Source organism: Macaca fascicularis, chromosome 16 (assembly GCF_037993035.2).
Source record: "Macaca fascicularis isolate 582-1 chromosome 16, T2T-MFA8v1.1".
Lineage (NCBI taxonomy): Eukaryota > Metazoa > Chordata > Mammalia > Primates > Cercopithecidae > Macaca > Macaca fascicularis.
The window spans coordinates 87,993,228-88,017,646 of NC_088390.1; the positions used below are offsets into that span (position 1 = coordinate 87,993,228).

General features: G+C 49.9%; 1 protein-coding gene across 4 annotated transcripts in view; it reads right to left on the bottom strand.

Annotated features, from left to right (window-relative positions):
* Positions 1-24,419, bottom strand: part of NPLOC4 (NPL4 homolog, ubiquitin recognition factor) — an 87,614-nt gene that overhangs the window by 16,835 nt on the left and 46,360 nt on the right. For all 4 annotated transcript variants that reach the window (XM_074020920.1, XM_045376493.2, XM_045376492.2 and 1 more), the window contains one exon: positions 18,465-18,625. In XM_074020920.1, the coding sequence (XP_073877021.1) occupies positions 18,465-18,625 (161 nt within the window). The remainder of the gene's footprint in view (positions 1-18,464; positions 18,626-24,419) is intronic.

Here is a 24,419-nt window from a genome sequence, read left to right on the forward strand (position 1 = left end):
CACCGTGTTTGCCAGGATGGTCTCAATCTCCTGAACTCGTGATCTGCCCGCCTCAGCCTCCCAAAGTGCTGGGATTACAGGTCTGAGTCACCGCGCCCGGCCTTCACTTTTTAAATTACTACAAATCTTATTGAAGTGTATGGATAGCACAAAGGAAAACATGCGTATTTTTGCAGTGAAACCACCTTCCACCATTTCTTGGGGCTCCTTATTATAACCACAGCCTGAGAAAGCGGTCAAGCTCTCGGGCACTAGGACTCCCCACCGGGAGAGCACATCAAATGCCTCCCCCTCCACCCACGGTGCTTGGCCTGGCACTCAGGTGCGATCTGCGACAGGCAGAAGGGTCCGTGTTCCCCTCAGGCTGGACCCGTGCCCTGTCCATCCTCCAAAAGCACATGAAGCCTCACAGTCTGAATGCTAACTCTTAGAATCTCGCTCACACCTCTGAAAACCCGACTTTCCAGAAACCGAGTACTTGGACATGAACAGAGTAAAGGCATGCACAAATGAGCGCACACACACACAAAGACACGGGAGCCCCACACCAATCTGTCAAAGTCTCAACTTGTTTTGCTTTGTCAGATGCACGGAACATAAAGTTTAATTATGGGGAAAAACGGCCAGCATATGTTCATTAATCATAAAATGACAATTAGATCTGATTTATGTCAAACATGCTGAGTTCAAACAGAGCTCCAGACATAAATTCATAAGAACCAAAGCTTTTCATTAAAGATTCTGCAAGAGGGGGTCATATTTTCTATCTAAATCATCACTTAACATTATATAAATCATTCATTAAGTCATACGTAAATTATACATCCATAATTTCCAATTATAGGGCCTTACATAAAAGTTTACGTTTATTGGAGCTCTCAGACCCAAAATGATTGCCAAGCAAATCTCCCTGAGGTGTGCAGGGTTGACGGGAGGCCACCCCTAGCACAACCACACCTTCCTGGGGACGTCAGGGAGCCCTGCTGTCTTCTGAGACACTCATCACAAGCTGTTCCCAAGTCAAACCAAGTCCATTATCCTAATGAGAAGCCCCAGGCCCCATGTGGCCCTTGGCCCTGCTCCTTGCTTGAAAATTAAGTTTCTGGCTGGTCTGAAGGTGATGAGTTATCTCAGTTGATTGTTCACAGTCAGTGACATATCCAACTCCTTGTTCTACTCTCTCCCCCTTTCTCACTACTGTACTTGACTAGTCTTAAAAAATAATAAAAATTTTTTAAATTCAATGTCTGGCCTGAAATGTATCTCAGTCTCCATACCCTCACACCTTTTCTCTACTCACAGCTAGAGAGCGGCCAACAAGAACTTGCCTCTACCCTCCCAGAGAAAAATGGTCCAAATATATCCAACCAATCTTTCCAGGAGGGCAGGAGAACGAACCTGTACTCTATTTCCATTTCACGTATTGCTCCCCGCCCCATCAGAGGCTACGTTCCTGCAAATACACAGTTCTGCTCTGTTTGCCTTCCTTGGACACTGAAATGACTTTCCACTGACGTGGGTGAGGGTCGTGTGTCCTCCTTCCACGTGACGAGTGGCTGCCACGGTAAGGACAGCTTCCACATTCCGGGCTCTGCTGGCTGTGATGGGGACACTAAAGACACGGGGACTACTGCTTGAGTCCTGGGGCCTCAAAAGAGGTGGTTTTTCAATGGAGATTTGGTAGGAGGCAAAAATCAAATCCAATCAAACTAAATCACCATTTCCAAAAATACACGCTTGCCCCTACAAGAAATAACCTGCAACAACTCACACATAATTAGCCCATCTGGAATTCATCTTCAAATCTAATTAAGCTCTAATATGCAGAAACATTTTTCCAGCACCTGTTCACTTTAATCTCCCCCTCTAGGGATTTTTCTTGTTAAATGTCCCTCTCTCTTTTTTGTGTCATGCTATTCTCTTTCAAACTTAACTATCCAACTGTACCTTTTCCAGTCCCCAAGAAAATAAAGGTGTTGTATCCCCCTTTCCTCCCTGGGGAAACAGGTAACTTCTACCTCTCCCCCAAGCCTTCACTCAGATGTTTTCACCAGCCAATCCCTAGGCCTGCACACCATTTTAAAAGGCAATTACTTTTTATGGGCCTCAGCAAATGTCAGTTGGAATGTGCTGGGAGGAGGATGTCTTAATTCTAAGTTTGGCAGCCGTCAAAGTGTCAGCAGCTTTATCTCCACCTGGAGTGAGGCACCAGGAGGTCAGAGGTTGTGGCCCCAACGCCTCACCACCCGCCAGAGGCCACTTCTGGAAGTACTAGCGCCAAGGTCTTGACACCAAGAGAAATCCAGGAATCGATGTCTTTGTTAGCTCAAAAGCATTGGGGATGCCCGGGGTACGATGGCTCATGCCTGTAATCCCAGGGCTTTCAGAGGCCCAGGTGGGCGGATGGCTTGAGGTCAGGAGTTTGAGACGAGACTGGACAACATGGCGAAACTCCGTCTCTACCAAAAACACAAAAACGAGCTCGGTGTGGTGGCGCACTCCTATAATCCCAGCTACTCAGGAAGCTGAGGCAGGAGAATGGCGTGAACCCGGGAGGTGGAGCTTGCAGTGAGCTGAGATTGCGGCACTGCACTCCAGCCTGGGCCACAGAGCGAGACTGTCTCAAAAAAAAAAAAAAAAGAAAAGAAAAAAGAAAACGAGTGTCTGAAAGCTTTGTTTTTCTGAGATATCCTGTGGCGGCTCAGATCCTGCTATCATTTGTGCCTCTTCTTGCCAGTTCTTAGAAAAGCAACACATTCAGGATTTCATTTACCTTTTCTTTTTTTTTTTTTTTGAGACGGAGTCTCGCTCTGTCGCCCAGGCTGGAGTGCAGTGGCCGGATCTCGGCTCACTGCAAGCTCTGCTTCCCGGGTTCACGCCATTCTCCTGCCTCAGCCTCCCGAGTAGCTGCGACTACAGGCGCCCGCCACCTCGCCCGGCTAGTTTTTTTTTGTATTTTTTAGTAGAGACGGGGTTTCACCGTGTTAGCCAGGATGGTCTCGGTCTCCTGACCTCGTGATCCGCCTGTCTCGGCCTCCCAAAGTGCTGGGATTACAGGCTTGAGCCACCGCGCCCGGCCTCATTTACCTTTTCTAAAGCAGGGTTGATGCCATTCAATCAATGGAATTCACTGTTGTCCTGGCACAAAGCCCACATGCTTTTGTGTGTGTGTGTGTGTGTGTGTGTGTTTGGTTTGAGAAAGTCTTGTTCTGTCACCCAGGCTGGAGTGCAGTAGTGCGATCTCGGCTCACTGCAACCTCTGCCTCCAGGGTTCAAGTGATTCTTGTGCCTCAGCCACCACGCCCTGCAATTTTTTGTATTTTTAGTAGAGACGAGGTTTCACCGTGTTAGCTAGGATGGTCTCGATCTCCTGACTTCATGATCCACCTGCCTCGGCCTCCCAAAGTGCTGGGATTACAGGCGTGAGCCACCACGCCTGGCTGACACTCGGTTTCTTAAAAGCACCACTGCTTAGAAAACAGTCCAGTCCATGTGCAACAACACAGCACCTGTCAGCTGCACACAGAACCGGCAGCTGGTATTTCTCGGGCCAGCTGTGTGCACAGAGCTACTTGGTTCTCACAACCACACCAGTCACAGGCACTACTGCTATCCCTGACACACAGCAAGACAGGAAGGGTTACAAAGATGAATGAACCTCCTAAAGCGATTGGCGAGGACAGTTGGACAGCTGTGTAGATACTGGCCCCCCACACCATGTGCACAGGCTCCCCACCTCCCAAGTCAGTGCTGGTGCTGCAGGGCCAGGGCACACGCAGACCTCCCTCCTGCCTTTGGGGAACCTTGAAGTTGAGGCTCGGACCCCAACAGTGGTCTCACACTGAGTAAGACTCTCTCCACCTCCACTGCAAGGGAAGATGCAAAATTTTCTCTTAGACTGGGAATATACTATAAGAAGTGATTCAGCATCTCTTCTCTTGGCAGTTTCTTAATTGATAAACTGTCCTGAAAAATGCTGGAAGCAAACACAGTCTCCTATGGGTGAAAACGCTTATTTTAAAAAGCTGTGTGCTGCTGGGTCTTGTCCCAACAAATACAAAAGTGGGTTACGGGGCTATAGCGAACAGAGCGGTTTGGTAACAACAAGGAGTACATTGCAGGTAAGTGGTAGAGGACGATGCCCAGAAGTAAGACACGAGGAGACACAGATACCTTGGTTTACAACAAACAGTGGGACTAGGTCAACCAGGCGAACATCTGGAGAAGCACAAAGCTAGATTCCTACCTCTACCAATATCATGCATAAATGGATTAAGGATCTCAAAGTAAAAATAAATCCTAAAAGCACGGAAAGAGTATGTAGGCAGATGCATAGTTCTGGGGTAAAGAATTACAGTTGGCTGGGGATGGGTGTGGTGGCTCACACCTGTAATCTCAGCATTTTGGGAGGCTGAGACGGGCGGATCACAATGTCAGGAGATTAAGACCATCCTGGCTAACACAGTGAAACCCCGTCTCTACTAAAACTACAAAAAAATTAGCCAGGCATGGTGGCGGGCGCCTGTAGTCCCAGTTACTCGGGAGGCTGAGGCAGGAGAATGGCATGAACCCTGGAGGTGGAGCTTGCAGTGAGCGGAGATCACGCCATTGCACTCCAGCCTGGGCGACAGAGCGAGACTCCCTCTCAAAAAAAAAAAGAATTACAGTTGGCCGTTGCACAACACAGGTTTGAACTGAGCAGGTCCACCTATAGGCAGACTTTTTTCAACCGAACACGGATTGAAAACACAGCATTCAAGGGCTGGCAACTCCTGTATGCAGAGATCCAGCTTCACACACAAGCAGCCTGGAAGGGCCCACTTTGGGGCGTGAGTACAAGTGGACTCAGGTGTATATGGAGGTCCTGGAACCGATCCTCTGTGTCAACTGAGGGATAGTTGTACTTCCAAAGTTCGACGACAAGGCAGAAATTACAAGAAAAAGAGTTAAGGTATCTTTGAAATCAGAAAATACTTCAGCTTCTTTGTATAAAAGACAAAGAATGAAAACCTGGTTTGTTGGCCAGGCGCGGTGGCTCAAGCCCTTTGGGAGGCTGAGACGGGCAGATCACGAGGTCAGGAGATCGAGACCATCCTGGCTAACACGGTGAAACCCCGTCTCTACTAAAAAATACAAAAAACTAGCTGGGCGAGGTGGCAGGCGGCTGTAGTCCCAGCTACTTGGGAGGCTGAGGCAGGAGAATGGTGTAAACCCAGGAGGAGGAGCTTGCAGTGAGCGGAGATCTGGCCACTGCACTCCAGCCTGGGCGACAGAGCGACACCCCGTCTCAAAAAACAAAACAAAACAAAAAAAACCCTGGTTTGCAACATATGACAAAGGGTTAATATACAAAGACCTCACGAATGAATGCCAAAAATGATGAATCACCTTATAAATACCTAAGCACACAAAGAGGCGACTCACAAAGAAAACAGTCGGTAAACACAGGAGACTCCCTGTGGCCAAAGCAGCAGAGAGAGAGGGGTCCTGGGCCTGCTTGGTTCTCGCCAGCGTCACAGGCACGAGGGCCAGGCTGGTCTGCAGCACCACCCACAAGTGTCCACCCTGACACCTTCCCAGAGGAAATGTGGGAGGACACACAGACCCTTCGAGTACACAGTAAGCTTCGGCAACAAAATCCTAGTTCTGGGAATTCATCCCAAGCAATTTAAAGCATGCACTAAGAATGAGTTACAGGGTCCACCAAGTGCTGTTCACAGCACCAGATGCTAACAAGCCCCATGGCCTGCTGAGTAAGCAATGCCTGGCCACAGCAAGGGGCAGTGGCTTCCTCCAAGATGCCCTCTGGACCCTCCACAGCCAGCTCCTTGAAGGAACGCTGTCCTTCTTGCTGCTTCTATGCCCCCTCGACCCCCCACGGCACTCTGACCTGCCCCCCCACGGCACTCTGACCTGCCCCCCCACGGCACTCTGACCTGCCCCACCCCAGCACTGTGTGGTCCTCGCCAGACTGCCTGTCCTCACAGCTCTCCAGGTGGGGGACCCCAGCACTGTCCCTTGGCACCAGGACATCACCCTCCCACCTCTCCCAGACCCTTCTCCTTGACCTCTTTAGAGCAGCAATCCTTGGAGTTGCTCAACACCCTCTTCTTTTCTCCCACTGAACCACAGCTTGGCTCATCTACTCCAGGTTAGCTCAACGCCCTCTTCTTTTTTTTTTTTTTTTTTGAGACGGAGTCTCGCTCTGTCGCCCAGGCTGGAGTGCAGTGGCCGGATCTCAGCTCACTGCAAGCTCCGCCTCCCGGGTTTACGCCATTCTCCTGCCTCAGCCTCCCGAGTAGCTGGGACTACAGGCGCCCGCCACCTCGCCCGGCTAGTTTTTCGTATTTTTTAGTAGAGACGGGGTTTCACCGGGTTAGCCAGGATGGTCTCGATCTCCTAACCTCGTGATCCGCCCGTCTCGGCCTCCCAAAGTGCTGGGATTACAGGCTTGAGCCACCGCGCCCGGCCTTCTTTTTTTTTTTTTTTGAGACAGAGTCTCACTATGTCGCCCAGGCTGGAGTGCAGTGGTGCGATCTCGGCTCACTGCAAGCTCCGTCTCCCAGATTCACGCCATTCTCCTGCCTCAGCCTCCCGAGTAGTTGGGACTACAGGCGCCCACCACCACGCCCGGCTAATTTTTTGTATTTTTAGTAGAGACGGGGTTTCACCGTGTTAGCCAGGGTGGTCTCGATCTCCTGACCTCCTGATCCACCTGCCTCGGCCTCCCAAAGTGCTGGGATTACAGGCGTGAGCCACCGCGCCCGGCCAACGCCCTCTTCTTTTCTCCCTCTGAACCACGGCTTGGCTTGTCTACTTCTGGGTTAATTTAGGCTTTCTCCGCAGATAGTCTGAAAAGGACATTATTGGCTGTATCTCTTGCCTGAGCTTCCAGACCTGAGTCCTGGCAAATGTCTGTCCTGCTACATCTTCAAACTCCGCATGTTGGCACCTGGACTCACCATCCTCTCCCACAGACCCATGGCTCTACTCTGGCACCAGTGGCAACCCTACTCCCCCAAACCAGGAACTTGGCTTGAGACTGTGCTCCTCTCTGCATGCCTGCCAGGCCTCCGAAGCTCTCAGTCCCAACACACCGTCCTCATCCCCAAGGCCACAGGGAATTGACATGTGGCCTGGATTACCAACATCACCAGCTTCTCACTGGGCTCCCCAACCCCAACCCGTTCCCCCCACTGCAGCGCAGGATGGGTCTTCTACAGTGGGGACCTCCCCTGCCCACCCCATCCGGCTGTCAGCACCTGTCCACTGCCTCTCCTACCTGGATTTCAGCCCCACTCACTCCTCTAACCTTGCTGCCTTCTCCTGACTCAGGCTACTGGCATCCAATGCCTGGACTGTTCAAAAGCTTCCCGCCTCCAGACTACCCCTCCTGACACCTCCAGTAGGAACATTCCAGAACCCACTTTCCGTATCTCTTTCCATGGCCTCCCACTGTCCACCACAGGTCACTCCAGCTAGACTGGCCCCCCAGGTGCATGCTGTGCTCTCCAGGTACATGGCTTCAGCAGATTCCACTCCACCTGGCTTCCTCTCACACACTCCAGTCTCAGTGCTGTGAATGGCCACCTCGGCGGGCCCTGTTTCCCAACAAGACACCTCCACAGAGTCTGCAAGAAGAGGGACCAGGAGGGACCTGCTCACCATGGAGCCCCAGGTCCGAGGCCTAACACCTGATCCACGGGACGCGCTCAGCAGATGAATGGTGTGACTGGTCCGTTTTCTCACTGCTATAATGAACTGCCCAAGACTGGGTAATTTATAAGAGGTTTAATTGACTCATAGTTCAGCATGGCTGCGGAGGCCTCAGGAAACTTACAATCCTGGCAGGAGGGGAAGGGGAAGCAAGGCACCTTCTTCACAAGGCGGCAGGAAGGAGAAGTGCCGGGCAAAGCGGGAAGAGCCCCTTATAAATCCAACAGATCTTGTGAGAATGCACTCACTATCATCAAGAACAGGATGGGGGAACCACCCCTATGATTCAATCATCTCCACCTCATCTCTCCTTGACACCTGGGGATTACAAGTCAAGATGAGGTTTGGGTGCAGACACAAAGCCTATCCATATCACTAAGGGTGCTAGAGGCGTCCATTTTCTTCTTACCAATCTACAATATTTAATTTTTTCATAATAAACATACATTTCATTTCATATTTAAAATGTTCCATCTTTATTTATTTAGAGACAGGGTCTCAACATGTTGCCCAGGCTGGAGTATAGTGGTGCAATCAAAGCTCACTGCAGCCTCGAACTCCTGGGCTCAAGCAATCCTCCTGCCTCAGCCTCCTGAGTAGCTGGGGCCACAGGTGCACACAGCATAGACTGCATACATTACTGTTTAGTGTGATGGCTCACACCTGTAATTCTAGCACTTTGGGAGGCAAGGCAGGTAGATTACTTGAGGTCAAGAGTTTGAGACCAGCCTGGCCAACATGGCAAAACCCCTCTCTACCAGCCTAGGTGACACAGCGAGACTCCATCTCAAAAATAAGTAAAGAGGCAGGGCACGGTGGCTCACGCCTGTAATCCCAGCACTTTGGGAGGCCGAGACGGGCAGATCACGAGGTCAGGAGATTGAGACCATCCTGGCTAACACGGTGAAACCCCGTCTCTACTAAAAATACAAAAAATTAGCCGGGTGTGGCGGCGGGCACCTGCAGTCCCAGCTACATGGAAGGCTGAGGCAGGAGAATGGCGTGAACCCGGCAGGTGGAGCTTGCAGTGAGTTGAGATCGCGCCACTGCACTCTAGCCTGGGCGACAGAGCGAGACTCTGTCTCAAAAAAAAAAAAAAAAAAAGTAAAGAGCATTCAAGCAGTCTGATGCAAGTGCATCTTTAGATGTGAGACCCTCCTGTTGCCAGCCTCTCCCTCCTGCCTGGACAACACCCCCTTCACAAGTTCTTGGTCTAAAAGGTGGTCTCCACTCCAGCCTCCCGCTTCAGCTGACCCTATGGCTTCCTGTGAGCAAGGTGATCCCCAAACCTGCATCCCATCGTTCCTGCCAGCTCCGCCCACCTCTGCCTCCCATCCTCATTGTACTGACCTGTCTCCAGATGCCCCAAAGTTGTCCCTGACACACAGACCATGCCCCTTCCTCTCTGTGTGCCAATTAGCTCCTTTGTTGGACACCAGGAAGCAGTATATGCCCATGCCAGTATTTCCCTTACGTTAATAAAAACACAAACAAGAAAACTTCTCAATCCCACTTCCCACCCTAGTGACTGTCCTTTGCTCTTTCCCTTGCAGTGAAACCCCCTGAAAGAATCATGCAGCTTGCTGAGGTGAGCTCACCCCCATCCTCCTCTGTGAGCTCACTCTCGGCAGCCGCTCGTCCTCTACTCAGCCAGGCTCATCAAAGCTCCCAACATCCCTGAGCTGCTGAAGGCAAAGCCTCCTCTCCCGACTCACCAGGGAGCTCCTTTCTCGCCTGCCTTCCAGGGCGCTATGCTTCTGCCCCCCAGCTCCTGCCTCCTGGTGCTCTCCACCTCCTTCCCCCAAGGAGGGGTTCTCCTCAACCATTCCCTTCAGGATGGACGACTCGGCCTCTCACCAGATCCTGAGCACTACCCCAACACCATCTGTGCCATGTGCCTCTCCCGAGCAATACGCTCACCTTGGGTGGTTGGTGCCCCTGCACTGGCACATCACCAACAGATCCCTGGCCTTCCAGCCTGGCCTGGACACCCTTGAGTCTGCCTGCCTCTTCTCTCAATCACACCACACACTCAGCCTCCTCACTACTGCACGGCCATCTCTACTCTCTACCCTTGTCTCCTTTTCCAGCTCTCAGCCCAGCAGCCAGAGTGATCGTCTCACAGCCCGGACACAGCCATCTCCCTTCAGCACCTTTCAGGAGCCCCCATCTCACTTCCAACCATAGATTCAGCTTCCAGGGGACCCTCCCACCTCTACCCTAGCAGGCCACCCTACTTATCACTCTCTGTGCTGGGAACAGGCTGCTGCCTTTGTCTGAACAATCTCCTCCAGACATCCCCAGAGCTGCTCTGTCAATCAACACCTTCTCTCCCCTCTCAGGACTTGACCCTCCAGGGCACTCCAAGCTTCTCTACCTGTTCCGCAGCAGCGGCCCACCTCCCCTGCTGCAGCAGTGTCCCCAGTGCAGGGGGCCCTACTCCATTCTCCGTGAACCCCAGGGCCTGGCAATTTACAGGTGTTCTCTGAACACTGCAGAACGGATGCTGGGAGAGCACTGCACGGTGAATCAGGTCAGTGCTACCAAGGGCTTGACCACCCAAACACAATAGCTTTTGCTCCCCAGTGGTGAGGAGCAGGGAGAAGACCCTGCGCAGCTCCAAAAGGCCCAGGGCCAGACTCCCATGCCCAAGCAGGGCCGGCGCCTGATGGAGGCTCAGAAGCCCAGGGCCAGAGCTAGGGGCCTGGCAGAGACACGACATGGTGTGGAAGTACAAAATCCCCAGCGGACCTGGGCCAGTCCATCCCTGGGCTCACGCCCGTCAGACTGTTTCCTTGTGGCCGAAGGAGAAGAAAATTGAGATTTTAAAACAGAGTAAGGCTGGAAGTGGTGACTCACACTTTAATCCCAGCACTTTGGGAGGCCAAGGTGGGCAGATGACCTGAGGTCAGGAGTTTGAGACCAGCCTGGCCAACATGGTGAAACCCCGTTGCTACTAAAAATACAAAAGAATCAGGCAGGCATGGTGGTGGGTGCCTGCAATGCCAGCTACTTGGGAGGCTGAGGCAGGATTGCTTGAACCTGGGAGGCAGAGGTTGTAGTGAGCTGAGATTTCACCACCGCACTCCAGACTGGGCAAGAGAGTCAGACTCCATCTCAAAAAAAAAGTTAGTTAATAAAATCACCATGTCACAAAAGAACTGGAAGCCAGCCCCTTGTCAAAGTGCCTAATTGTTACTTGTCCTCAAGAGGCTCCCTGAAACCCAATCAACCAATTCTCCCTGCCCCAGAAGAATAAGCCCATGGACACCAGACCCTTAGCACAGGTACAGACAGTGAGAAGACAACTGGCTCCAGCGAGAGGAGCAGCCAGTCCTCCAGAAAGCCAAGGCCACCTCTCCTCACTCCCCGACGGCGACTACAGAAATCAGCCGGTGAAGGCAGTCCATGGGAAGACAGTATATTCCCGGGTTGCCAGCCAGCAAGGTGGTAAGGGCACAGCTACAAAGCCAAGTCAGATTCCAGACACTGGAGTCACTGTCCCATGTCCAGAGGAGTGGGAATACAAGGACTGGAGGCTGTGTGATCTCTGTGGCAGAAGGGTCGTAGCCTGCCACATCCTCACACATCACACGGGCAGCAGGAAAGAACATTCCTGAAAGCAGAGGTGCACGGATAACTTACGCCTTCTGGGCAGAGCTAGTAGCTTTGCTATACCCTGGATGGAGTCCCACACCATCTCAAAATGTCTCTAGGATGTGCTGAGAGCAGAGACATGCTTCCGTGGCGGACCCACCGCACCCTGGTGTCAGAGAGGGAACATGAGGAGGGCTCCTCTGTACCAAAGAACACCCGAGGGGCCCACCGAGGGGCCCAGACACCACAGTGAATCACCAGAAAACACAGAGCATAGACGGAGCCAGTCGGAAGTCTTACTCAGGGAACATTTCCAGGGAACTTACGGTTCTAGCAGCCTAAGCTGAGGCCCAGTGGTTGTCCCGCAGGCTGCAGCAGCACAGCCAGGAGGGCCATGAGGTAAGCGAGCTGTGGCATGACGGGCATGAAAGGGCAAGCTGGAGATGCCTGCACGTCAGATCCATACCAGGAGGTTTTCAGACATGATGCACGATGAGGGGCATGGACCTGAGTTTCACCTTCAGTGGGAAGCAACTGAACACCTAAGCATCTAACGGTGCTCTGTGTGTGTATGTATGTATGCATGTTTTTGGAGGAGTCTTGTTCTGTTGCCCAGGCTGCAGTACAGTGGTACAATCATAGCTCACTGCAGCCATGAACTCCTGGGCTAAAGGGATCCTTTTGACTCAGCCTCCTGAGTAGCTGGGACCACAGGCTCATGCCACAGCACCCGACTAATTTTTTTTTTTTCTTTTTTTGCAGAAATGAGGTCTTGCTATGTTGCACAGACTGGCCGTGACATCCTGAGCTCAAGCAATCCTCCCGCCTTGGCCTCCCAAAGTGCTGGGATTACAAGTGAAAGCCACCACACCTAGTCTATCAGTGTTCTTTTTAAAGGAAAAAACAGGAGACAGTCAAGCGCCTCCTGGCTGTACAACCATCTATGAGTATGAGTCTTGTCACTGTGTGATAGGCAGGAGGTCCCAGCCTGCCCAAACAAAACCCCCACCAGCTGGGCTCTGGGGCTGCACATACGGCTCCACAGCTGCAGACTCGAGGCGGATGGACAATGAGCCACAGCCAGCCTCCTGATCTGAAGAAACACAGAAGCCCAAGGAGCCTCCCCGCCAGGGCTAGGCCTCCTCCCTGCGGCACTGCGCCTGCGCACTCATGACTCAGCACCCATGTGCAAAAGCACCAGCAGCTACTGCCTCATGATGCAGCGCGCACGTGACACACCCATGTACATTCACGGCTGGAAAGTTATTTTAAACTCTTCTTCCTAATTATCAAGAGAGACATTAGTATGACTTTTTTAGAGAGCGAGTTGGAAATATCTATCAAAACTCAAAAAACCTTCCTCCCCAGCAGTTCTATTTTGAAGATATACAAAGATGCCACGGCTGGGCGCGGTGGCTCACGCCTGTGATCCCAGCACTTTGGGAGGCTGAGGCGGGCAGATCACAAGGTCAGGAGATCGAGACCATCCTGGCTAACACGGTGAAACCCCGTCTCTACTAAAAATACAAAAAATTAGCCAGAAGTGGTGGCGGGTGCCTGTAGTCCCAGCTACTTGGGAGACTGAGGCAGGCGAATGGCGTGAACCCCGGAGGTGGAGCTTGCAGTGAGCCGAGATCAGGTCACTGCACTCCAGCCTGGGTGACAGAGCCAGACTCCGTCTCAAGAAAAAAAAAAGAAAGATGTCACATGAGGATGTATGAGGGTGTTAAATGTGGCACTTTCTGTAATAACCAGGAAGAACCAAAGGCCATCAACACAACACCAATTAAATACATTCTGATCTGCCCATGTAGTCAATAAATGCACTCATTTATTCTCCATAATTACAAGTCTTTGAAGTTAAAAGAACAGAAAAGGAAACAACTCTACCAGATGCAAAGAGTAGTTATCATTAAATATGTTTTCTTCATGTTCTCTGCAAGGGACAAGCGTTCCCTTTCACAAGAAAGGTGAAAGAGAAAAGCCCCACTTCCTGCCCCTGACTGCCCCATAGACAAGTGTGGCTGGCTGGCCCTAGTCCCTTGGGAAGCTCCTGGTCCTCACAGGACTATGTTTACACCCATGCTTTCTAAAAAAAACTACACGTGAATGATGACACAGATGTGCCTTCAAATCACTTCCTCCAAGGTCAGTATCTGCACAGCTCCCCTCATCTGTCCACAAAGCTCTTCCTCATTCTCTTACTGGCTGCATACGGGACAGGGCAAAGCTGCAGATTCTTCTCCCTCCTGAGGGACAGTCAGGAAGCTTCTGCTCCCACCCCGTGTGTGAGTGCATGTAAATGTATGCCCACATACATGTGCAAATGCCTATATGTGTCTTCAAAAAACAACAAAAAAAATTTGGTATTATACTGTAGGTACAGATGCACTTTTAATTTTACTTTCTAAGTTTTATCCCTTATCTTTCAATGATTTGTAAACGCATACCTTTAGTAACCACATGCTATCCCAGAGTCCAGCTGTAACTTAATATCCCCTTGGGATGGGGCTGTTCAATTGTTTCCAATTTTTATTGCCAGAGACAACAATATGATGAACAACAGCCTTAGACAAATATTGGTGCAAGTTTTGTTTACAAGGCATATTTTACCTTCAACCTCAAAGTCCATGGGAAGACTAAAAGGATGACTTTAATGTTGGCTTTTACAATTCTCTTTGCTCCAACTGGTATTTTCCTGAAACATGAGAAATCTGTCTCAAATCCTACAGGGCTATAAACAATTTTGGGACGTATTTCTAGCCTATTCTCACTAACAGCGGGCAGATAAGCCCTCTATGAAAACAGAATGATTAAGGAAATGTCACATATTTCATGACAAAAGGGAGCTCCATTCCTAAGTGCAAGAAACTTATAATAACACATGGAAATAAAAAAGCAAATTTCCAACCCGAAAAGGGTATTTAAAAATAATCCTACAGAAAACTCACAGTTGATGATAAAATCCTACAAGCACTTGCTTTACGATTAAAAGCAAGACAAAGGTGCCAGAGACTTTCACTGCCATCAGTGCTGTGTGGGAGATCCCAGGCAAAATCGGGATAAGCCCAGGGAATGAGAAAGGCTGATGATGGAAAGGATAATACGTGTAGGAAATGCGAAAGACTAAACTTACAAATAACAATATTGAGGAACAGATAGCAGTTGCTGGATACAAAAATTTACCTGTTTCGAACAGCAACAGTTTAAAAATATAATTTTAAGACAGTGCTATTTTGTAATAGGTTAAAAATAAATTAAAGTACCTAGGAATAATCTAGTAAGTGATAGGTAAGACCTCCACAGAGAAAATTGAAAACCTTTCTAAGAGACGTTAAAGAACATGGGAATGAGGCCGGGCACGGTGGCTCACGCCTGTAATTCTACCACTTTGGGAGGCCGAGGCGGGCGGATTACCTGCTGAGCTCAGGAGTTCGAAACTAGCCTGGGCAACATGGTGAAACCCTGTTTCTACTAAAATACAAAAAATTAGCCAGGCGTGGGGGCGTGGGCCTGTAGTCCCAGTCCCAGCTACTCGGGAGACTGAGGCAGGAGAATTGCTTGAACCCAGAAGGCAGAGGCTGCAGTGAGCCAAGACTGCGCCATTACACTCCAGCCTGGGCGAGAGAGAGAGGGACTCTGTTTCAAAAAAAAAAAAAAAAAACAAGAATATAGTATTAGTTCTGGTTTAGGAAAATTGGCCAATGGAACAGAAGAGAGTCCAGAAACATCCATGATTCTCCATGATTCAGGGAGACGACTGACGACAGAGAAGCATCAAAGATTAACAGGGAAACAAAAGTTTGTTTTTATTCCCAAAACCGTGCTCATATAGCTGATTATCCACAACGTTAAGAAAGAAATCAAGGACGGGTGAGGTGGCTCACGCCTGTAATCCCAGCACTTTGGGAGGCCAAAGTAGGCGGATCATGAGGTCAGGAGTTCGAGACCATCCTGGCCAAGATGGTGAAACCCAATCTCTACTAAAAATATAAAAATTAGCCAGGCGTGGTGGTGCACATCTGTAATCCCAGCTACTCGGGAGGCTGAGGCAGAAGAATCGCTGAACCCAGGTGGCAGAGGTTGCAGTGAGCTGAGATCAGGTCACTGCACTCCAGCCTGGGAGACAGAGGAAGACTCCGTTTCAGGGAAAAAAAAAAAAAAAAGAAAGAAAGAAATCAGAGGCCGGGTGCAGTGGCTCACATCTGTAAACCCAGCATCTGTAATCCCAGCACTGTGGGAGGCCAAGGCAGGCAGATTGCTTGAGCCCAGGAGTTCAAGACCAGCCTCGGCAACATGGTGAAACCCTGATTCTACTAAAAATACAAAAGAGTTCGGTGGGCATGGTAGTGTGTGCCTGTAGTCCCAGCTACATGGGAGGCTGAGGCAGAAGGATCACATGAGCCCAGGAGGCAGAAGTTGCAATGAGCTGAGATCACGCCAGCCTGTACTCCAGCCTGGGTGACAGAGCGAGATGCTATTTCAAAAGAAAGATATAGGTCAGGCACAGTGTCTCATGCATGTAATCCCAGCACTCTGGGAGGCTGAGGCAGGCAGATCACTTGAGATCAGGAGTTCGAGACCAGCCTGCCCAACTGGGTAGGAGGGAGGAAGAGGAGGCAGGGGCCTGAATCCAAACCAGATAAGAAGACCCCCAGCAAAGGGGACTGTGGCACTGAGACAGAAAGCCCCCTCCCTCCTCCTGCAGGAAGTGAGTGCTGGGAGACAAGAGTCGGGCAGAGACCCTAGAGACACAGGAATTTCAAACATGTAGCCATTCTCCCCGCTCAAGATGTTTGCAGCTGGGTGTGGTATAATCCCAGCACTGTGGGTGGCCTCACACCTGTAATCCCAGCACTTTGGGTGGCCCAGGTGGGCAAATTGCTTAAGGCCAGGAGTTCCAAGACCGGCCTGGCTAACACGGTAAAACACAGTCTCTACAAAAAATACAAAAAATTAGCTGGGTCTGGTGGCACATGTCTGTAGTCCCAACTATTCAGGAGGCTGAGGCACAAGAATTGCTTGAACTCCGAGGGCGGAGGCTGCAGTGCGCTGAGATCACGCCACTGCACTCCAGCCTGGGTAACAGAGCAAGACTGTCTCAAAAAAAAAAAAAAAAAAAAAAAAAATGCTTGTAAAAGTTTTAAGGTACATGGGATACCTACATAATTAAGTGTATGAGGCATGAGAAACACGAGAAACTTCTGGACAGACTGTATCTCCCAGCCTTTCGGGGCCAGTGAGACAAAGATTTAAGGAAGACTGTCACCTCACAAAGAGCACTACCAGGCTCTCAGATGGCACCCCTAAGGGGCTACACTGTAGAAAAACAGTAGGATCAACTCATCAAAATGCAAGTCAGCTCTGACCTGCCACTTGCCGCCTGGATGGAGATGGACAGCTCACCACCACCACGCTTCCCATGGAGGAAGGGAAAGCCCTCTCTAGAAGACACCCTGCTGGAGTCTCTGGCTCGTGATACACAACGAGCACCACACCGCACACACTCAGCACCCCAGTAACAAGGACGGACAGACAGATGGTCCACAGAAAACACACTGCAGCTGTAGACCTACATACGCTAACCCATAATTAGAAAAAAAAATCAATTAAAACTGACGCAGAAATAGCAGGTGACATAAGTTAGTATATAAGAACATTAAAAGTTAATACGGGCTGGGCGCAGTGGCTCACGCCTGTAACCCCAACACTTTGGGAGGCTGAGGCGGGAGGACTGCTGGAGGCCAGGAGTTCAAGATAACCTGGCCAACATAGTGAGATCCTGTCTCTAAAAAAAAAAAAAAAAAAAAAAAAGGAAAAAAGAAAGAAAGAAAAAAGTTAATATAACTGTATCTTCTATGTTCAAAGAGTTAAGTAGAAACATGGGAAGCAATTAACAACTTAAACTTCTAGAATGAAAACTACAACGTCTGAGATTAACAATATGCTGGATGAGACTAACTGCAGATCAGACACTGTAGAAGTCAAGATCAATGAATGTTAAGACATAATAGAAACCATCCAAAATGAAACACTGAAAAAGACTGAAACAAAATGAAGAGAGTATCAATAAACTGTGGGAAAACTCCAGGCAGTCAAATATATGTGCGACTGGAGCTCCCAAAGGAGCAGGAACTGCCAAAAAGAAAAAACGTTGAATAGCTGCAACTGACAGGACTCTAAAAAAAGGTCCCTAACCATTTCCCACTGTCTTCTCATCTCCACCCCCATCCTTGAGACAGGGTCTCACTCTGTCACCCAGGCCTACATGTAATGCAGTGGCACGATCATGGCTAAGGGCAGCCTTGACCTCTGCAGACTCAGGTGATCCTCCTACCTCAGCCTCCTAAGTAGCTGGGACAACAGTTCATGCCACCACATCTATTTTTTGTAGAAACAGGGTCTCGCTATGTTGCCCAGGCTGGTCTTGAGGTCCTGGGCTCAAGCGATCCTCCTGCCTTGGCCTCCCAAAATGCTGGGATTACAGGCATGAGCCACCATGGCCAGGCCCCATCTTCTCCTTTAGAAACTGACTGTCAACCGGGCGCGGTGGCTCAAGCCTATAATCCCAGCACTTTGGGAGGCCGAGATGGGCGGATCACGAGGTCAGGAGATCGAGACCATCCTGGCTAACACGGTGAAACCCCGTCTCTAATAAAATATACAAAAAAAAAACTAGCCGGGCGAGGTGGCGGGTGCCTGTAGTCCCAGCTACTCGGGAGGCTGAGGCAGGAGAATGGCGTGAACCCGGGAGGCGGAGCTTGCAGTGAGCCGAGATCTGGCCATTGCACTCCAGCCTGGGTGACACAGCAAGACTCCGTCTCAAAAAAAAAAAAAAAAGAAACTGAGACTGTCTGTGTTGCAATGGTCGGATTTGGTCTTACTGATCTCAAACCTAGTGCACGTAGCTCCACTTCTGGTGAGAAGCCCTAATGCCATGGAAGCATGAGTAGCTAATATCCAGCCCCAGAAACGTGACAGAAGCCTTTAGTGACAAGGAGGGTTCAACCACAGCTGACGAATGGCTGCTATAGACAGAATGCACCCAAATTAGAAAGGTTCAAGACAGGCTGACACCATTATTATTATTATTATTATTTTGTACAGAATTTTCTTTTTATACAGAATTCTTTTTCTTACCATACTTTTACCTTATAAAACACATCAGGCACGTACTGCTCACTGCTAGACTCCTTGGCGTAGCCAAGCTCCGGGGCGTCCTTGCATGGTAGCAAACACTCATCACGGACGAGCGCCATACACTGATTGGACACCTGGTACCCTTCAAAGTGGACTTGATTGTCAGGACCACCTGCAAGAGAGAGACCTTCAAAAAGAGCCTACAAACCCAGCATTCAAACCCAGTCCACATCTGTTAACTCTTCACCTCTGATCAACAGAAAAAATGAACCCTCAAGAGTTTGTCGGGGTAAGAGTTAAAAAGTGTTCAGTAGTCAGCGGGTGCAGCGGCTCACACCTGTAATCCCAGCACTTTGGGAGGCCGAGGTGGGTGGATAATGAGGTCAGGAGATTGAGACCATCCTGGCTAACTCAGTGAAACTCCATCTCTACGAAAAATACAAAAAATTAGCTGAGTGTGGTGGCAGGAGCCTGTAGTCTCAGCTACTTGGGAGGCTGAGACAGGAGAATGGCGTGAATCTGGGAGGCGGAGCTTGAAGTGAGCCGAGATTGCACCACTGCACTCCAGCATGGGTGACAGTGCGAGACTCCATCTCAAAACAACAAAAAAAAGTTCAGTAGTCAACGGATGGGTGGCCACAACACAAGACCTAGACATGCATGTCAGGACACCCTGCAGCTCCACACACATTTGGCTCCACAAACAGGTGCCACCACGGACATGCTCTATCAGAATCAGAAAATCAAGATTGTTAAACTTTTGAATAAAAGAAAAAAAAAGAAAAGAAAATGCTGGGTGCAGTGGCTCACGCCTGGAATCTGAGCACTCTGAGAGGGCAGGGTGGGAGGACTGCTTGAGCCCAGGAGTTTGAGACCAGTCTGGGCAAAATACTGAGACCCTATTTTTCCAATTTAAAAAAAAAAAAGAAAAGGTGATTAAACATTGTCTAACATCGGCCAATAAAGCGAGGCTTAGTGTCATCAGCACTTGGGCTCCTGGTTCATAGTAACACCAGGGGTGTAAATGGCAGATAGATCCCTAGGTTCACGGTAAGGATGGGTGGATAAATTCATCTGGAGGCAGAGAGATGGGGGAGGGGGTTGGAGAAGAGCAAGATGGAAACTATTTTTAATACAAATCCAGTCATTATATTGTATACACAGTAGCCTCTGTCTTACAAAAGCCTGCACGGCCACCACGCAGAGTCGATGCCACCAGGTGTCATCACACAGTGTGGAGCTGCAGGTGCCACTCCACGGCCGTGGGCAGACCTGGGAGCCCAGATCCTCCACGGTTTCACCCTCCACACTGCCCACCCCATTCTTCTCTCCCAGTCTCCACTCCATCAAAACCTCCAGATTGACTTCAAGTGGGGACAAGGGGACTACAGATCACGGCTGAGAGGCGGCAGTGTGGTCCAGTTAGACCAGGTCCCTGAAGTGAGTTGGCCAGATGATGCCATGGGGGCAGCCTGAGCCTTTGGAGGAGGCAGGCATGGGGGAGATGCCCACCACCGCGGGGTGTGCTTCCAGAACTGAAGTTACCACTGACTATAATCTCATTATTTTTTAGGCATTTATTTATCATTTTACAAGTAAGGTCTTACTATGTTACCCAGGCTGGTCTCCAACTCCTGGCCCCATGTGATCCTTCCGCCTCAGCTTCCCAAAGTGCTGGAATTACATGTGTGAGCCACTGTGCCTGGCTCTCATCATGTTATAGCTTTGGAAGAAAAAAAACCCTCAATACCTCTATCTCAGTTCCTTTGACAAAAACAATTATTTATGATCAGAAAACAGAAACATAGTGCACGTGGCTTTCAAACACACATCAGAAAGCAAACCTGACGGCCACAAAATCAAAAAAGGTGAGGGAAGAGATAGAGCTGGCTGCCACGAAGCTCTCAATGCACATAGGAGGCAGGTGATGGATGGCTTCAAAACCCTGAGTCAAACTTGCTCCAAAGGCACAGTTCACTAGCATAGGATATTCTCCCTGCCCCAAACTCAAATGCTCAGGAGGTAGCCAACCCTGCGCAAACGACCACTAATATCTCAGCAAAGACACAGGCACCTCACTTGCCCGTGTGCCTGGTGGCATAAATGGCACTAAAAGAATGCAGGGCTCACAGAGAGCTGAGGCAAAGGCTGGACAGAGCGCCAGGGAGCCACAGTGCAGACATCTGGTTAGGACACTGTGAAAACCTGGACTGGGCTTGGCACGGTGGCTCATACCTGTAATTCCAGCACTTTGGGAGGCCAAGGCAGGCAGATCACCTGAGGTCAGGAGTTCAAAACCAGCCTGGAAAACACAGTGAAACCCTGTCTCTACTAAAAATATAAATATTAGCCAGGCATGGTGGCATGCACCTGTAATCCCAGCTATTCAGGAGGCTGAGGCAGGAGAATTGCTTGGCCCCGAGAAGCGGAGGCTGCGACGAGCTGAGATCACGCCACTGTACTCCAGCCTGGGCAATGGAACAAGACTCTGTCTCCAGAACAAAACAAACAAACAAAAAAACAAAAAACCTGCACTGGTGTTTAGATTGATCATTAACATGACAGGTCATTCAAGAAAGAAAAATCTAGCAGTTGAGAATAAGAGAAAAATGGAAAGCAGTATTTATAAAACTGAAGGCTGTTTATAAACAGCAAAATTGGCCATATGGATAATCTTCAAGGGTAAATTCACTGAGATGAACTGCAAACTCCCCTTCTCATGTGGAGCAGCAGGAAATACGTGTCCTGATGGGTTTGTGTAACCCTGCCGGAACGGTTGGCAGGACAAGTTAACTATCACTCCCTTCACAAATCAGCCAGTCAGGAAATCCTTACGTGGGAAGGATCACAGGGCCTACAAACAGGCAGTGACAGAAAAACTCCAGCTGCTATTGAATCTGAGATGCATTTCTGGTTTTTTAAACCAGATCCTCAGGAAGTAATTTTCACAGCCTGTAAATTTAGAGTATGCCAGACTATGAGGACACAGACGCCCAGCCCAGTGAGGGGCGTAAGCTCTGCACTGTCCTTCCACAGGCCCCTCAGGGTCACTCGAGCAAAGTGCACACTTCATCGGGGCCCTTACACTCTAAAGTCTCATGCCAGAGAATATCTGTGTACAATGAAAGGGGAAAGGGGAGGAAGGACAGATGCAGAGGGAGGGGCGAGGCCTCCACATCCCAGCCAGGACCTGAGTGCTGCTGGCAGGAGTACCACGCGCCCTGTGCCACATGGTTCAGTCTGCACCTTCCTTTTTTTTTTTTTTTTTTTTTTCTAAGAGTCTTGCCCTGTCGCCCAGGCTGGAGTGCAATGGCATGATCTCGACTCACTGCAACCTCCACCTACCAGGTTCAAGCAATTGTCCTGCCTCAGCCTCCCGAATAGCTGAGACTACAGGCACGCACTACCACACCCAGCTAATTTTTATATCTTAGTAGAGGTGGGGTTTCACCATGTTGGCCAGGCTGGTCTCGAACTCCTGACCTCGTGATCCGCCCACCTCGGCCTCCAAAAGTGCTGGATTACAGGCATGAGCCACCGTGCCAGGCCTGGTCTGCACCTTCCTGTCTAAGGAGGGACGTGGGACAGGAATGCAGCAAGTACAATTTCCAACAGCGCCACGGGGTCCCCACATGGCCACGACCAAAAGACCCTAACCCAGGGAAGAGCACACTTTACTTGCGTTAGAAAACCTTCACCCGGGCTGTAGCCATTAAAGACACGCAGGAGGAGGAGCACTCCTCAGTCGGCCACCAGGAAAGGGAGACACGGCAAGTCTGAGCACCAAGAGGGGTGATTCACACAGACACGAAGGGGCTGTCACTGCCTATCTGCTTATAAATTAGGTTATTTATTGTCTCTCAGTTCTAACATCTTTCAGTAAATGCCAATTCCAGAGGCGAAAAAAGCCCAAGGATGATCTATATAATCTCTCAACTCTCAACAAGAGGTATGACTCAAATTGAAGGTGGTAGCCCCCAAGTTAGAAACTATAATTCTAAAAATGTGCCAGTTCTTCTGGCCCATGGAATAATTTCTCCATAGAAACAGTAAAGGCCGGGCGCGGTGGCTCAAGCCTGTAATCCCAGCACTTTGGGAGGCCGAGACGGGTGGATCATGAGGTCAGGAGATCGAGACCATCCTGGCTAACACGGTGAAACCCCGTCTCGGCTGGGCGCGGTGGCTCAAGCCTGTAATCCCAGCACTTTGGGAGGCCGAGGTGGGCGGATCACAAGGTCAGGAGATCGAGGCCACAGTGAAACCCCGTCTCTACTAAAAATACAAAAAATTAGCCGGGCGCGGTGGCGGGCGCCTGTAGTCCCAGCTACTCAGGAGGCTGAGGCAGGAGAATGGCGGGAACCCGGGAGGCGGAGCTTGCAGTGAGCCGAGATCGCGCCACTGCACTTCAGCCTGGGCAACAGCGTGAGACTCCGTCTCAAAAAAAAAAAAAGAAACCCCGTCTCTACTAAAAAATACAAAAAACTAGCCGGGCGAGGTGGCGGGCGCCTGTAGTCCCAGTTACTTGGGAGGCTGAGGCAGGAGAATGGCGTAAACCCGGGAGGCGGAGCTTGCAGTGAGCTGAGATCTGGCCACTGCACTCCAGCCCGGGCGACAGAGCGAGACTCCGTCTCAAAAAAAAAAAAAAAAAAAGAAACAGTAATTAGACGGGGCACAGTGGCTCACACCTGTAATCTCAGGACTTTGTGAGGCCAAGGCAGGCAGATCACTTGAGGCCAGAAGTTCGAGACCAGCCTGGTCAACATGGTGAACCCGTCTCTATAAAAAATACAAAAACTAGCCAGGTGCGGTGGCTCACGCCTGTAATCCTAGCACTTTGGGAGGCCGAGGAGGGTGGATCACGAGGTTAAGAGATCGAGACCATCCTGGCGAACACAGCGAAACCCTGTCTCTACTAAAAAAAAAAAAAAAAAAAAAAAAAAAAAATTAGCCGGGCGTGGTGGCGGGCACCTGTAGTCCCAGCTTCTAGGGAGGCTGAGGCAGGAGAATGGCGTGAACCCGGGAGGCGGCGGAGCTTGCAGCGAGCAGAGATCGCGCCACTGCACTCCAGCCTGGGCGACACAGCGCCCAGGCTGGAGTGCAAAAAATTGCAAAAAAGAAAATAAAATTCTAAAAAAAAAAAAATTACAAAAATTGGCTGGGTGTGTTGGCATGCGCCTGTAATCCCAGCTACTTGGGAGGTTGAGGCACAAGAATCACTTGAACCCAGGAGGCAGAGGTTGCAGTGAGCCAAGATCGTGCCACTGCACTCCAGCCTAGGTGACAGAACAAGACTGTCTCAAAAAAATTAAAAATAAAAATAAAAGATCCTTGATTTCACTCAGAATAAAATAGAAATTAAAACCACACTGAAATACTATGGAACTGTTCCATATCCCACATAACTCAGAATGCCCACTACACACCTGTGTAGACAAAAGCACTATTTACAATCATGTGAGATTAGAAGCAATTCTATTTTATAAAGAGCCACAAAACAGACAGGCACAGTTTCAATGCACACTGAATTCTCTGGGACTATAATAGTGTAAGCTGAGGTAAGGGCACACTCTTCTGCCTGGAACTGGGTGGAGAGCTGTTGAGCCTCTCAGGAAGCCATGTTGCTGACAGCAAGGCCAGCTAAGAGGCCTGGACTCAGCCCTGTGCTCAGCCCTTGCCCACACAGGCCAGCACGGATCCCACTGTGCTGTCCTCACGGGTCAGTCCAGAAGCACTGACACACCTAAACGTTCGACTTTATTCTGTTTCTTTCCTATCACTTTCCCTTGATGTTACAATTACTCTGCCTTCTATTTCAGAATTCTGTGTGTCGGCAGCCTACATTAGCTGTATTACCCATGAATTTTATTTCTGCATAGTAAAGGGGTATCACAAAGTGTTCTAAAAACAGGAGTTGAGTCTGATAGGCTTGGAAACTACCAGCCTACACTACTGCACCCAGATATCAG